Raw genomic sequence first — 16,628 nt, 5'->3', positions numbered from 1 at the left:
AACAGCCCAATGAAGTTATACTCCTAGAATCATACATTAAGACAACGTGCTGGGCTTTTCCACTTCAATTCCTAATAATGTCCCAACCCAGCAGAAGGTCAGACTGACCAGAGGTGGTAGCATTGTAGAAAACAAGCAAGAGGGAATTGGAGCCTAGCTTCCCAAATCGAAGTACAATAGAACTCAAGCATACCATGTTTGGGACAGATTGGGTATATATTCTGATAAAACATTCAGGTTTAGGCTTACTGTGCTACATTACCTCAGTTCAGTACTTTATCTTAGATCTCTATTATTTGTTTAGCATTAGCTCATGTTAAGTGTGTACAGGAAGGATTCCTGACAGTATGTAGACAGGCCGACTAGAGGAGATGCCATGCTGGATCTGGTATTAGGCAATGAACCTGGTCAGATGAAAGTCCTCTCAGTGGGTGAGCATTGAGGATAGTGACCACAACTCACTGACCTTTAGCATAGCCCTGGGCAAAGATAGGAGCAGACATTATGGGAAAGTATTTAATTGGGGGGAGGGCAAATTACAATGGTATTCTTGGGAGCGTAATCTGAGACCAGATGTTCTCTGGTAAATGCACCATAGAAATGTGGAGGTTGTTTACGGAACACTTACATGGGGTTCTAGATAGGCTTGTCCTGCTGAGAAGAGGAAAGGATGGTAGGGTGAAAGAACCATGGTTAACAAGAGAAGTGGAAGGTTTAGTCAAGTGGAAGGTTCAGTCAAGTGGAAGGAGGAAGCATATTTAAGGTTTAGGAAGCAACTATCAGACAGGGCTCTTGAGTGTTAAGATAGCCAGGAAGGAGCTTAAGAAGGGACTTAGGAGAGCTATAAGGGGACATGAGAAGGCTTTGGAAAGTAGGGTTAAGGAAAACCCTAAGACGTTCTACACGCACATGAGGAACAAGAGGATGTCTAAGGTGAGGGTAGGACTGGTCAGGGATAAGGGAGGATAAATGTATCTGGAGGAGGTCCTAAATGAATATTTTGCTTGTGTTCACCAAGGAGAGGGACTTAGACGAACGTGAGGTTAGCGTAGAACAGGCAAATGTGTTGGAGCACGTTGAGGTTAAGAAAGAAGCAGTGTTGGAGCTATTAAAAAGCATTAGGATAGCAAGTCCCGAGGGTCGGACAGGATACACCCCAGGTTACTATGGGAAGCGAGGGAAGAGATTGCTGGAGTGTTAACAATGATCTTTGAGTCCTTCCTGGGCACAGGAGTGGTACTGGAGGATTGGAGGATGGCAAATGTTCCATTGTTCAAAAAAAGGTAAAGGGAAAATCCCGGGAATTATAGAACAGTGAGTCTTACATCAGTTGTGGGCAAACTTCTGGAGAGGATTCTTAGGGGCAGGATTTATGAGCATTTGGAGAAGCAATGCCTTATTAGGGATAGTCAACATGGCTTTTGAAGGCAAGCCGTGCCTCACGAGCCTAATAGAGTTTCTTTTTTGAGGAAGTGACAAGACAAATTGATGAAGGCAATGCGGTGAATGTGGTACATCTGGATTTTAGTAAGGTGTTTGACAAGGTTCCCCATGGTAGGGTCATTCAGAAGGCCACGAGGTATGGGATCCATGGAAAATTGACTGAGTGGATTCGAAATTGGCTAGCCCGCAGAAGACAGAGGGTGGTTATACAAGGGGAGTATTCTACCTGGAGGTCAGTGACTAGTGGTGTACCACAGGGATCTGTTCTGGGATCCCTGCTCTTTATGATTTTTATCAATGACTTGGACGAGGAAGTGGAAGGATGTGTTGGTAAGTTTGCAGATGACACGGAGAGTGGTAGTGTAGTGGAGACTGAAGGTGGTTGTTGTAGGTTGCAACAGGGTTTAGACAGGATGCAGAGCTGGGCGATGGAGTTCAATCTGGAGAAGCATGAAGTGATACACTTTGGAAGAACGAACTTGAAGGCAGAGTGCATGGTTAAATGGCAGAGTTCTTAGCAGTGTGGAGGAACAGAGGGATCTTGGGGCCCCAAGTACATACATCCCTCAAAGTTGCTGCACAAGTGGATAGGGCAGTTAAGAAGGCACATGGTGTGCTGGCCTTCATTAGCTGGGGGATTGAGTTCAAGAGCCGAGAGGTAACGCTGCAGCTCTATAAGACTCACATGGAGTATCGTGTTCAGTTCTGGCCACTGTATGACAGGAAGGATGTGGAAGCTTTGGAGAGGGTGCAGAGGAAATTTACAAGGATGCTACCTGGGTTGAAGAGTGTTTTATGAGGAGAGGTTGAGAGAGTTGGGGCTTTTCTCTTTGGAACGAAGGAGGATAAGAGGAGACTTGATAGAGGTATACAAGATTATGAGAGGCATAGATAGAGTGGACAGCCAGCATCTTTTCCTTAGGGTAGCAATGGCCAATACTAGAAGTCACCCGTTTTTAAGCTGAGTGGAGGAAAGTTCAGGGGAGAAGTCAGAGGTAAGGTTTTTAAAAAAAACTGTAGTAAGTGCCTGGAACGTACTGCGGGAGGCGGTGGCAGGGGCCAATAAAATAGGGTCATTTAAGAGACTATTAGATAGGCACGTGGATGAAAGAAAAATAGAGGGTTATAGGAGGTGAAGTAGAGAGGGGTTTAGATTGAATGGGGATGAACTTTATATAGGTCAGCATAACATCGTGGGCCAAAGGGCCCGTATTGTGCCGTACTGTTCTATATTCACGCTTCCACTCTTCTTGATCTACTTTAACTTCAAATAGTCAATAGTATGTTTGCGATTGTTACATTAATGGCAATAGTCAGGAAGTGTGTGAAAAAAACTGAGTACGTTGTCTCGGATAATGTTCCGATTCGCCACAATCAATTTGAGTTTTAGTTTTCATACCCAAGCATGCCTTCAAAAGGAGTAGCCCATGGGTCCTCCATACTAACTCCAGATCCCAGAGATTGGCCAAACATAGGCAAGGAAACGACCTCTAGACAGTTACCTAACAGTCTCCTTCAGCAGGTGAACCAGTCATCCTCTTTGTTTAGCAACAAGTAGAAACAGTACTGAAAGTACCAAGGCCACCAAATGTACTCTGGATGGCAGAGGTTCAATGTCCATCACTAAGAACAGCTCAGTAGCAACACCACTGACTGAGCTGATAGAGCATTGAAGGAAAAAGGAGGAGCAAATTGAGTATCAGCAGTTAGGATCAAATGAGGCACTTGAGTATACAAAATACAAAAGAACAATTGAGAAAAATCAGGAGGGCTAAAAGAGGACATGAGATTGCTCTGGCAGACAAGTTCAAAGAGAATCCAAAGGGTTTCTATAGGTATATTAAGAGCGAAAGGACAGCAAGGGACAAAATTGGTTCTCTTGGAGCTGTAAGAAATGGGGGAGATCTTAAATGAATTTTTTGCCTCTGCATTTACTCGGGAGAGAGACACACACACAGAGTCTATAGAACTGAGGCAAAAAAGAGTAGCGAGGTCATGGACCGTATCCGGATTACAGAAGAGGAGGTGCTTGCTGTCTTGAGGCGAATTAGGGTGGATAAATCCCCAGGGCCTGACAAGATGTCCCCTCAGACCTTGTGGGAGGCTAGAGCAGAAATTTAAAACATCCTTAATCACAGATGAGGTGCCAGAGGACTGGGGGATAGCTAATGTTGTTCTGTTGTTTAAGAAAGGCTCTAAGAATAAGCCAGGAAATTAAAGGGTGGTGAGCCTGACATCAATCATGGGTAAGTTATTGGAAGGTATTCTGAGGGACAGGATATATAAGTATATCAGGGACTGATTAGGGATAGTCAACATAGCTTAATGTGTGGCAGGTGATGTCTAACCAATCTTATAGTTTTTCAAGGAGGTTACCAGGAAGGTTGATGAAGGGAAGCTGGTGAACATTGTTAAAGGCCTTGCTAAAGTCCATATAGACAAGTCCTACACAGGAGGGTGGTCCAGAGGGTTAAGTCACATTCAGGATGAAGTAGTCAATTGGATTCAACGCTGGCTTAGCAGGAGGTCAGAGAGTGGTAGTAGATGGTTGTCTCTCTGATTGGAGGCCTGTGACAAGTGGTGTGCCTCATGGATCAGTGCTGGGCCCCTTGTTGTTTATCATCTATATTAATGATTTCGATGATAATGCGGTAAACTGGATCAGCAAATTTGCAGATCACACCAAGATTTGGGGCATAGTGGACAGCAAGAAAGTCTATCAAAGCTTGCAAAGTGATCTGGACCAGCTGGGAAAATGGGCTGAAAAATGGCAGATGGAATTTAATGCAGACAAGTGTGAGGTGATGCACTTTGGGGGGACAAACCAGGGTAAGACTTACACAGTGAATGGTAGGGCACTGAGGTGTGCAGTAGAACAAAGGGACCTGGGAATACAGATCCATAATTCCTTGAAAGTGGCATCACAGATGGATAGGGTTGTAAGAAGAGCTTTTGGCACATTGGCCTTCGTAAATCAGGACACTGAGGACAGGAGTTGGGATGTTCTGTTGAAGTTGTATAAGACGTTGCTGAGGCCAAACTTAGAGTATTGTGTGCAGTTCTGGTCACCTACCTACAGGAAAGATATTAATAAGCTTGAAAGAGTGCAGGGAAAATTTACACGGATGTTGCTGGGACTTGAGTCATAGGGAAAGGTTGAACAGGTTAGGACTTTATGCCCTGGAGCACAGGAGAATGAGGGGAGATCTTGTATACAAAATTATGAGAGGTATAGATAGGGTGAATGCATGCAGGCTTTTTTCCCCTTAGGTTGGGTAAGACTAGAACAAGAGGTCATAGGTTTAGGGTGAAAGGTGTAATGTTTAAGGGGAATCTGAGGGGGAACTACTTCACTCAGAGGGTGGTACGAGTGTGGAATGAGCTACCAGCGGAAGTGGTGGATGTGGGTTCAATTGTAACATTTAAGAGAAGTTTGGATAGGTACATGAATGAGAGAGGTATGGAGGGCTATGGTCCAGGTGTAGGTAGATGGAACTAGGCAGAAAACCAGGCCAGCATGGACTAGCTGGGCTGAAGTGCCCGTTTCTGTGCTGTAGTGCTCTATAACTCTATGACATAGCTACTAGACTGAATCTATATCAAGTAATGAGTGAACGACCACAAGAGATAAACTTGCTTGACATCATCCTTGCCCGTGTATCTCTTGCAGATGCAGTTGTCCCTAACATCGGTAGTAGCAGCCACTGCAGAATCCTTATGGAGACAAAGTCTCAACACCAAAGACTCTCTCCAATGTACTGCAAGCTAAACAGAACAGACTCTGAACAGATATGGCTGCTCAAAACTGGCAGCCAGTTTTGAGCTGCTATAGCAGGCTGTGTGATATAACTATTGCATCCTGCTGCACAAGTTTCAATGCTGTATGACTAAAGCAATTATCGATAAGCAACCATGCATATTTTCACTAATATGCGTTATTCAGGTAAATGGTGTCCACGTAACTATTCTAAAACCATGACAAGTACCTTTCGTTATTCATTTCTGATGAATCTGGATTAGTGAAGAGAGTCCGTACAGTTTCCTTCAGCAATGACCCTACAATTTTATTGAACAAGACAAAATTACTTTTGAACTGCTAACAAGTATTGTTAATGACATGTGTTTTAATGACATGAAAATTAAGAAAGGCGAAACATATTATGTCCGTACATAATTGGCTCAAAGTTCAAACAGCTTGAAATCATTAGAAGTTTAAAGCGCCTGCTCAATTTATGTCTAGAGAAATAGCAGCAGCTTTGATTAAATTGCTGGATATGAAACATCCTTGCAGGAATTCTTTTGGAAGTAGCTGATGAGGGTGCAATGAAGGATGAAAGAGGAGCAAATATTTTAGTATTACCAGAAGTATTGCAGTGGGAATATGGATGGAAAAGTTGATGGGGGACAGAATTTGAATCTGATGGAAACCACACAAAAAAAATCTTTTGTTGCCTGAAGTAGTCTTAGGTGAGTTTAATAAATTCCAATCCAGTTTCTGTGCATTAGGCCCAAAGTATAAATTAAGTGCAACTAAAACTCACTCACATGGCAGACCACAATTAGGTCCATGAACAATATCTTTCTTGATATACAACAATAATAATTTGTTCAATATACCTGACTCGTTTTCCACTTGCTCCTTAACAGGTTTCAGAAGTAATGTTGTAATACAGCTTTTTTCTGGACTACATTCAGGACTTGATTCTAAGTGTAATCTAAAACTCTGAAGAAAACAAAAATATCTTAATTGGGATGCAAGCAAATTAAAATAATTGAGCATGTATTTTTCTTTGGTACATTCAGTACTGTGTTACCAAGTTCACCATTCTAGAATCCATGATACATCAAGTTTGCATAAATAGACAGTATACAAGTTGACCTGGTCAAAGAAACATTTCATTACTAGATGCTATTGCAAACGGGTAGTCTGGATTTAAGAGCACATCATGTAAACAATTTTTTTTTTAAAGAACAAAAATGTTCCTTAAAGAAAATTGGGGACTTACCGCATGGATTACAGAGTCAACATCTTGTCTTCCTGGTCCCCAGTGCATCTGACACTGTTACACAAGGAAGCACCCCAACATGCACAGTGAAACCCAATGTCTTGCAACATACACCTGGATACTCAGATTTTCATCCATACAAGGATACCCCTTGGACTAGGAGGACCACTTGTGCAAGTAAAGGTCTTCACAGCACCTGAGACCCACTTCTTCATTACATAATGGGTCAAGGAGTTAACTTCCTCTGATTCCTCACTGTCCATCCTTCCAATCCAACTGGAAAACAAACATCTGCCTGCCACAATTCTGCCCACTGACCGATGCTTCAAACCTTCACCCACCTTCCCCATTAAACCCCCACAGTGTTCTCTGCCACAATCCAGATCTATGACATCTCTGTGCTACAGAAAAGTCTATCTGCCCATAAAGTAATGAATATCCAAAAGCATATACAACACCTTGGGCCTCAAAAATATTTTATTATTAGGCACAATGCTAAATTTTATGACAGTTTTCCAGATGCCAGTTTCAACTATTCTGATGAAATTATGTTTAGACTAAGCTGCTCTACTACTTCTGTAAAAATCATTTAAACAGGCATAACCAAAGGCAAATTGGAAGCTTGTTCTTACATATAAGTGCTTCTCCAAATTGTCTTGTAAATTCTGGATCCTTCCCTTCGTGAGAAGGCATCTTAATGAGGCTGGAGGAAACCAAAAGGGTATAACATGTAATCTTTAAAATTTTTGGATCTACAGAACTGCGCTTAATTATCTGCCAATCTTTTTCACCAGCCTTAAGGTAAAGGAATGTCAATGAAGCAAACAATCTAAAATTTCAGACAAAATTATTCAAACTTTTTGAGAGTATAAAGAATCAAATGGTGAGGTATATTAATTGAAGTTCATGCGATAAAAAGAATTTCATAACCTTGACTGTTTCTCATATTCTTAAAAGCCTAGCTGACAGCAATTAGAAAAACTTGAGTATTATATGGAACATTATAGAAAGGTTTTAATAATAATGAAAGAAACCGATCCACTAAATGCCCTTGTTGATATTGCAATTAGCTCAGCTAATGCAACATTATATGATCCAAACAGGAATGCAACAAAGCACTTATCAGATAAGTTTCTGACAAAACTTTTACTGTTCAAAGCTGCATATTCTTAAATTCTTTTGATTTTGTTTACTGAATTGAATGTTTGCCTAAAAATAAATCAAGGGCAAAAATATGCCTTAACAAATTTATCTGTTAGACTATGTGCCATACAGTCACGTAAAAGGGATATGCTCATTTTTATTTCAGTGCATGCAAATATCACCTGGGAAATTTCACAAAAGATATTAAAGGGCAGTGGCCTCCTCCTGTGCTGCAAATCACTATGATTCAAACATTCAGCCAAGCATCAAGTTACCTAGGAAACTCCAGAGAGGCAAACAAAATCTTCAAGAGCAGGGGAAACAATAACAAGCAGCAGCTGCACATGTGAGAAACACAAAAACCTTCAACTTCAGCTGTGTGGCTGGTTGCATTCTTTGCACAAGGGTTAACCCTTAGACTGATCAACTGCAATGTTTTTAATTAAAAGGTGCACTTTTTAAGCTTTACTACATACATCTACAATATGAAATGGAGATGCACAATATAAATGCATTGGATGCTGAGCAACTCTTTCTTTGCCAGGTAATGGTTTTCCCAGGATGCTCACAACTTCACACTGAGGAGTTTTAATTATGTTAGCTGATAATACTCCTCATACTGTATTTTTCATGCTTGGAGAGTATAATTTTGTTATTATGGTAAAGAAACACTAATTATTGGCAAGCTTCTCTTTGATAATTCAGAAAGTTGTCCACATAGTGCTGCTTTATATAGTTATTTAACAGTCATAAGGAAACACAATGAAATTTAAACCTTTAGTCGGCAAGAAGTGTGATCATGCATATTAGACCTAAAGAATTCTGCTCAACACTAAATGGTATTACTGGCTTATTACTGCAAATGCAAAAATGATGACTTGTATTAACAGATTATCTGGAAATAGGATCCCAAAACATTACTGCATCTCTTTTAGGTTGCAGAACATCAAAGTAAATATGGCAAGTCATTGCACTACATCCTCGGTTAATACACACTACAGCCATTGTGCTGGCAGTGGAGGTATTGGAAACAGTCCAGTGACAAGTGTGAGAGTAAGGGATCCCTTTCCTTGGATGGAACTGTTCTTTGAATGATCCAGGTGAATGGATAAATGTTCTTATCAACTTCTTAGTCCCAGAAATAGGCAGCATGAGGGGCCAGGTGATAAAGCCATTAACAGTACTCTGGCTTTGCATACTCTTGCAGCCCTATGGACACTCAACCTTTGATCAGCAGTGATCTCTCAAGAACTGCTGGTGGGGGATTTAGAAATTATGTTAAAGGTTGTTGTTGAGAATAATGAGCTCACTCCAACCATGATGGTTATTGCATAGTACTTGTGTAGTGTGAATACTGTTATTTGTCAACCTGCTACACTGCAATGGCCTACTTTGTTAATAAAAGGGTCATGAAGTTAGTTCATCAGTGCACATCCCCAATACTGAATTTGTAGTGGTGAAAATATCATTGATTACTGCTGGGCTGACAGACTCATGAAATTATAGTTTTATGAAAATGGAAGTAGGATTTGACAAATCTAATCAGTGGTCCTTTCTTGAAGATTTAACTAGCAATGTATATGGAATTTCAAAAGGCAGTGGATTATGCACCCAAATTATTACTACAAAATTTTAGAGATAACAGGATTGTTAATGGACAAAAGATTTTTTTTCAGGTTGACAAGCTGTTGCTAGTTGGTTGTCACGATTAGCATCAGATGAATGTTACATATCCAAATTTGGTGATAATACAAAGCAAGATGTAAAAAGTGAACCATGTCAAAGAGTCAAATACAAAGAGTCTGCAAAAGTGATATATGCAGGTAAAATGAATGAGAAAGGTGGTAGCAGATGAAGTATGTGGCAGAAAAGAATTTTGATATGCTGATTCATAAAGCATAGCAAATTACCATGTAAGCAAAATAAGCAATTTGAAAGGCAATATCTTTATTGTAGAGTGTATGGAGTGCAAGAAAAATTCTTATTGTAATTGCACAGGTGAGACCACGTATACAGTTTTGAGTAAGGAATTCTAGATAGCAATGAAATACAAATCGACCAATGATCTACAGCACCCTGAGAGTTGGACACTGCAGCCTACTTTGACTTCAAATCAATTAAATATAAATTATACTTGAGGCTGCCAGAGTCCCTGATGACTACATTTGCAGGAAGTGTGTCCAGCTGCAGCTCCTGACAGACCGCACGATGGCACTGGAGCTGCGCATGGATTCACTTTGGAGAATCCACGATGCTGAGAATGTTGTGAATAACACATTTAGTGAGTTGGTCACATTGCAGTTTAAGGGCAGAGGGAAAGATAGGAATTGGGTGACCAACGGGCAGAGCAGTAGCAGGAAGGTAGTGCAGGAGTCCCCTGTGGTCATCTCCCTCCAAAATAGATACACCACTTTGGATACTGCTGGGGGAGATGGCTCATCAGGGGAAAGCAGCAGTAGCCAGGATCATGGATCTGTGAGTGGCTGTGCTGCACAGAAGGGCAGGAAAGAGTGGCAGAGCTATAGTGGTAGGGGATTCCATGGTAAGGGGAATAGACAGGAGCTTTTGTGGCTGCAAACAGGACGCCCGGTTGGTGTGTTGCCTCCTGGGTACAAGGGTCGGGGTGTCTTGAGAGTGGCTGCAGGGCATTCTAAAAAGGGAGGGTGAACAGCCAGTTGTCAAGGTGCATGTAGCCACCAACGATATAGGAAAAAAGTGGGATGAGGTCCTACAAGCCGAATTTAGGGAGCTAGGAGACAAATTAAAAAGTAGGACCTCAAAAGGTGGTAATCTCAGGATTGCTACCTGTGCCACGTGCTAGTCAGAGTAGGAATAGCAGCATAGTTAGGATATGTGGCTTGAGGAGTGGTGCAGGAGGGAGGGTTTCAGATTCCTGGGGCATTGGAACCGTTTCTGGGGGAGGTGGGACCAGTGTAAACTGGACAGTCTACACCTGGGCAGGACTGGGATCAATGCCCTCGGAGGATTGTTTGTTAGTGCTGCTGTGAGGGTTTAAACTAATATTGCAGGGGGTTCGGAATCCATGTAGAAAGACAGAGGGAAGCAATGCAGAGACCAAAACAAAAAAGTTAGAAAAGAGAAAAGTAAGAGTGGACTAGAAAAGTCAAACATAAAAGGACAAAGGTTACTAGATTCTAAAAGGACAATGAGTGTAAGGGCACTTTACCTGAATGCCTGTAGTATATGAAACAAGGTCAGTGAACTTGTGGCACAAATCAGTACAAAGGGGTATGATTTAGTGGTCATTACAGAAATGTGGTTGCAGGGTGGAGATAATTGGGAATTAAATATCCAAGGGTATCAAGTAAGCCAGAAGGATAGGCAGGAAGGCAAAGGAGGTGGGGTAGCACAATTAAGAATGAGATCAGGGCGATAGTGAGAGACAATACAAGAACTAAGGAACAGAATGTCGAGTCCATTTGGGGTAGAGATTAGGAATAGTAAAGGGGAAAAAAAAAGTTGTCTACAGGCCACCGAATAATAACATTACAGTGGCATAGGCAATAAACTAAGAAATATCTGATGCATGTAAAAATGGAACGGCAGTTGTCATGGGGGACTTTAACTTCTACATAGGTTGGGAGAATCAAGTTGGTCGAGACGTCATAGAATGCATCCTCGATAGCTTTCTTGAACAGCACGTTAGTGAACCTACAAGGGAAAATGCTATCTTAGTTCTAGTCCTGTGCAATGAGGCAGGTAAAATTAATGATCTTGTAGTTAGGGATCATCTTAGAGTCATCATAGTATGATTGAATTTCTCATACAAATGGAGGGTGCAATAGTTCGATCTAAAACCAATGTTTTATGCCGAAGCAAGGGAGACGACAACGGGATGAGGGAGGGTTGACCTGCGTAGACAGGGAACACAGGCTATGTGATGGGGCAGTTGAGGAACAATGGAAGACTTTCAAAGAGATTTTTCATGGTGCTCAAAAGTATATTCCAGTTAAAAGCAAGGACAGCAAGGGTGGGGAGAGCCAATCTTAGATAACTAAGGAAATAAGGCAGCATCAGACTAAACACTAATGCACACAAAGTCACCAAGAGTAGTGGGAAACCGAAAGATTGGGAAAACTTTAAAAAGCAACAAAGAACCATTAAGCAAGCAATAAGGAAAGGGAAGATAGATCATGAAAGTAAACTAGCACAAAATTTATAAACAGATAGTATAAGTGTTTGTAATTATATAAAGCGGAAAAGGGTGGCTAAAGTGAACTTAGGTCTCTTGGAAGATGATAAAGGGGAATTAATATTAGGTAATGTGGAAATGGCTGAGGCCTTGAACGACTATTTTGTGTCAGTCTTCATGGTGGAGGACACGTCTGAAATGTCAGAGAGAGATGTTATGGATGCGATGGGAGGCGAGGACCTCGATGCAATCACTGTCACTAAAGAGGCAATGATGAGCAAACTAGTGGGTCTGAAGGTAAACAAGTCCCCTGGCACTGATGGAATGCATCACGGGGTACTGAAAGAAATGGCAGAAGTTATAGTAGACGCATTTGTGATAATTTACCAAAATTCTCTGGACTCTGGGCCAGTCCCGGCAGATTAGAAGACTGCGAATGTCATGCCACTGTTTAAGGATGTAGGCAAAAGGCGGGTAACTATAGGCCAGTTAGCTTAATGTCTGTAGTCAAGAAAGTGCTTGAAGCTATCATTAAGGAAGAAATAGCAAGATATCTGGATAGAAGTGATTCCATCAGGCAGACACAGCATGGATTCAGGAAGGCCATATCCTGTTTGACAAACTTACTGGAGTTCTTTGAGGATATAATGAGCACAGTGGATAGAGGGGAACAGGTGGATGTTGTATACTTGGATTTCCAGAAGGCATTCAGTAAGGTGCCGCATAAAAGACTTATCCATAAGATACGGATGTATGGAGTTGTGGATAGTGTATTAGCATGGATAGAGGATTGGTTAACCAGAAAAAGGCAAAGAGTTGGGATAAATAGGTGTTTCTCTGGTTGGCAATCAGTGGAAAGCGGAGTGCCGCAGGGGTCAGTGCTGAGCCTGCAACTGTTCACGATACATGTTAACGATTTGGAAGAGGGGACCGGGTGCAGTGTATCCAAGTTTGCTGATGACACTAAATTGAGTGGAGAAGCAAATTGTGCAGAGGATGTGGAGAGTCTGCAGAGAGATACAAATAGGTTTAGTGAGTGGGCAAGGGTCTGGCAGATGGAGTACAATATTGGTAAATGAGAGGTCATCCACTTTGGAAGGAAAAGTAGAAGATTAGATTATTAATTAAATGGTGAAAGATTGAGCATGCTGCTGTGCAGAGGGACTTTGGGAGTGCTTGTGCATGAATCACAAAAGGTTGGTTTGCAGGTGCAACAGGTTATCAAGGCGGCAAATGGAACGTTGGCCTTCATTGCTAGAGGGATTGAATTTAAGAGCAGGGAAATTGTGCTGCAACTGCACAGGGTACTGGTAAGGCTGCGTCTCCAGTGTTCTCCTTATTTGAGGAAAGATATATTAGCTTTGGAGGTGGTGCAGAGGAGGTTCATCAGGTTGATTCCAGAGATGAAGGTGTTAGCCTATGAGGAGAGACTGAGTTGCCTGGAATACTCGCTGGAATTCAGAAGAATGAGAGGGGATCTTATATAAACATAACATTATGAAAGAGATAGATAAGATAGAGGCAGGAAAGTTGTTTCCACTGGTGGGTGAGACTAGAACTAGGGGACATAACCTCAAGATTCAGGGGGATAGATTTAGGACAGAGATGAGGAGAAACTGCTTTTCTCAGAGCAGTGAATCTGTGGAATTCTCTGCCCAGGGAAGCAGTAGAGGCTACCTCATTAAATATATTTAAGACACAGTTAGATAGATTTTTGCATAGCATGGGAATTAAAGGTTACGGGGAAACAGCAGGTAGGTGGACCTGAGTACACCGCAACAGGCCAGATGGCCTACTCCTGCTCCCATTTCTTGTGTTCTTATACTTTGACAAGAATGACAGCCCATCAATAAACTGCACAGTTCCTGCATGAGGCAGAGAATGGCAGGGAGAAAGCCAAATCTAGCTTTCATTTACAGATGTTGAACAGAATGGTCACTTGCATTGCAATTTCAAAGTACTGTAAACAACAATGCACTACATAACTGAAAGCGAACAAATTTCAATAAAATACAAAGTACCTCATCTGCTTCAGATTCTGTCTCTATTTTTGCCACTTCTGCCTCGTCCTCTTTTTGGTCACACAATTTCGCTAGTTTAATTTTTTCAGATATACTGTTTTCTGTTGACCTTTGACCATTATTGATGTCTCTTCCAACTTCCAAATGAGGAAAAAACGTTTTTGCTTTATGCTGGTCATATGCAATGTCATTTTCTTCTTTGGTCTGCACAGGTACCCCATTCGACAATTTTTCTTTCTTTACCTTAATTGTCTGAACTACTACTTGTGAAACAGCTTGCCTAACCTGCAAATTTCTTAATTTGTTATAGGTAGAATTGACGGTAGTTAATTTTTTTTGATCAGCTTTAATTTGTTTAATTTTAGTCCAACTTTTCCCTCCTTTTTGTGAAGTGTACTTTGTAGCTACAGATTTATGATGCTCAATTGATTTACGTTTTACACATTTTTGGCCTGAAAATTGGAATCTGTTGAGGCTGGAATAAATTGATTTTGTCCGTTGTGTTTTCTCAGTATCTTCAGGCATTATGGCTTCTGGTTCTTCTTGGATAGTTTTATCTTCTATCTTTGTAGACTCCTCTTTCGTTGAAAGATCGAGAGTGTCAGAAGCTATCTCTTCTGCAATTTCCTCACATAGCTCCAGAATACTTTGTCGTTTACACTTGGCATTATCATCTGTTTGCAGACATGGGACTTTCATTGCTGTTTTAGGACTAGAGATTGTATTTTTATTTGCTTTATGAATAGTGTGAGGTTGCTTTGAACTTTGTTCTTTGATGGAAGTACTTATCTTTTTCTTGTTTTCTGTGCCATTATTCAAAATTTTGTTTTGTTTCTTTTTAGTCGACGTTTCTACTCCAGTTTTTCCTTTAATAGCTTTGATACTGCAATTTGTTGCCTTTGCCAGATTCTGGACCAGACCTTTCAATTTTGCATTGCTTTCCAATGTTGCACATGAAGCTGTTCTTTTGATCTTTGTTTTGGAACGAGAAACAGACTTACCAGTTTTAGTCTGTTCTTGGGAAGTTTCTGAAGCTGCCGAAGCTTCACTAATAGGAATATTTTTTGGTACCCCCAGTTCACTTTTTCTTTCACGTGCTGTTGATCCTGCATCATTGGAGTCTTTTCTATTGGCAGCTTTTCTTACTGGAGCTTTTCTCCCAATTTTACCATGTACTTTTTCTGTAACTTTTGAAGCCTTCTTTTTTGGAGATTTTATAATGTTCTCCTGCTTAGTTCTTGCAAGCTTACTATCTAGTTTCAGTATTTTTTTTGAACGACATTTATTCTCAGGACTTTTAGGATGCAAGTCACTAAATGTCCTTTTTATCGCTTTCTTTTGAGTGGGAACTACACTAGATGCACTGTCAGTGGAAAGGAAGGATCTTGTTGATAAACGTGGGTTCAGATTCAGTCTCTGAGAAAACCTGGTCTGTCCTTCATTCAACATTTGCTTAGTCCCAGACTTTAACTTGGAATCTACTACCTGTTGAATATTCTCTTTTGAACGGTTTTGGATAGACCTGGTTTGAGGCCTTACAGCAGCAGCTTCAAGCTTATCCTCACTTACAAGATGAGGGCGTAATCTCTCCGATCTCATTATCTTTTTTTGTTGAAGCTTCTTTACAGAATTTGCACTAGTTTCTATCTTCATAGAAATTTTCTTTGAAGAAACTTTTTTCTCCACAGTTCTATTATTTTTATTAGAGGATAGCTGTTTAGTATGATTACTCTTGGATGTCACCTTTTTAGCTGTTTTTTTGACAGGTTGCTTCTTGGAGGTTCTCACAGTTAATGACAAAGATTTTACATCCTTCTTTGCAGGTTTCATCCTGGAAACATTCACAGTAGACTTCGATTGGACTTTCACATTTTTCTTACTCTGATGCAATTTCTTTGTGGCAGCTCTTAAAGAGCTTGTCTTGCATTTTTTTGACAATGGTTTACTTATCTTTTGTGGAGCTTTTGTCCGAGAATTGTGTGATGACATTTTTAAAAGCTTCTTAGAGCAAGTCTTTTTGGAATTAGGTAGGCCTTTATGTGCAAGTCGTAATTGAGAAGTTCTATTTCTCTGAAGTAACTTCTGTGAAACCGTCACAGGGATTTGTTTGCACACAACTTTAGCACTATTCTGTTTCCGTGTGGATTTTCTTTCAGCTTTTACTCTGCCAGATTTTTTCTTGGATATTGGAGGGACAATGGATTTCTTCTGGTGGGAAGATTTCAATGATGCATTATTTTTCAATAAAGGTTTAGTACATTTCTTCAAAGGAATCATTCTTTCATTTTTCTTAGTGACCTTTGTTTCTTTACCCTTTAGCTTTGTGGTTAATTTTGATGTCAATCTGTTCGTTCTAACAGTTGTTCTCAGTGATTTTGAAGCTCCTTTATTACTAGATACCTTGCGTGGTTGAGCAGCTGACTGCTTTATAAACCTAAGTTGAGGCGATGTCACCTTTTCCTCCAAACGTTTCTTTTTGGCTGAAGGTCCACCTCCTGTTGAGCCATTTTTTGTCCGGACCGACCTATCAAATAAATAATGATTCACTCTACATCAACAGGATTTTCAATGATTACTGTGTTTGTTTAAAAAAAATAAGTTGGAAAGCAAAGAGCACTCAATGTTTACCAGAAATAATTATGTCGATATAATAATCAGCAGTGTAGAACATTTTTGGAAGAATAGTGGGAACAGATGGAGAAAAAAAGGTCAACCCTTATTTTCATTACCCCCGTTTAATTAAGATGAACCAATTACTGCCCACTAACACCTCTGCTTTGAGATTTCATTGTTTTATCATGGGAACACAGTTGCCTGAAATAGTATAATTAAGAACACAATACAAGCAATAGAAATGGGCCA

The 16,628-nt window shown here is 40.7% G+C and overlaps 1 protein-coding gene across 3 annotated transcripts in view; it reads right to left on the bottom strand.

Annotated features, from left to right (window-relative positions):
- esco1 (establishment of sister chromatid cohesion N-acetyltransferase 1) overlaps window positions 1-16,628 on the bottom strand; it is a 57,678-nt gene that overhangs the window by 18,551 nt on the left and 22,499 nt on the right. For 2 of the 3 annotated variants that reach the window (XR_007956889.1, XM_052023074.1), the window contains exons 2-4: window positions 13,767-16,290; window positions 6,061-6,166; window positions 5,430-5,499 (exon numbers count right to left, since the gene is read on the bottom strand). Coding sequence is in view for 2 of the 3 variants with exons in the window: in XM_052023074.1 (XP_051879034.1) it covers window positions 5,430-5,499; window positions 6,061-6,166; window positions 13,767-16,290 (2,700 nt within the window). In the remaining variant the exon portion in view is untranslated. The remainder of the gene's footprint in view (window positions 1-5,429; window positions 5,500-6,060; window positions 6,167-13,766; window positions 16,291-16,628) is intronic. The other variant, XM_052023075.1, reaches the window with a different exon arrangement.

This window comes from Pristis pectinata, chromosome 9, assembly GCF_009764475.1.
Source record: "Pristis pectinata isolate sPriPec2 chromosome 9, sPriPec2.1.pri, whole genome shotgun sequence".
Lineage (NCBI taxonomy): Eukaryota > Metazoa > Chordata > Chondrichthyes > Rhinopristiformes > Pristidae > Pristis > Pristis pectinata.
This window is presented reverse-complemented; position numbering and strand designations above follow the sequence as displayed.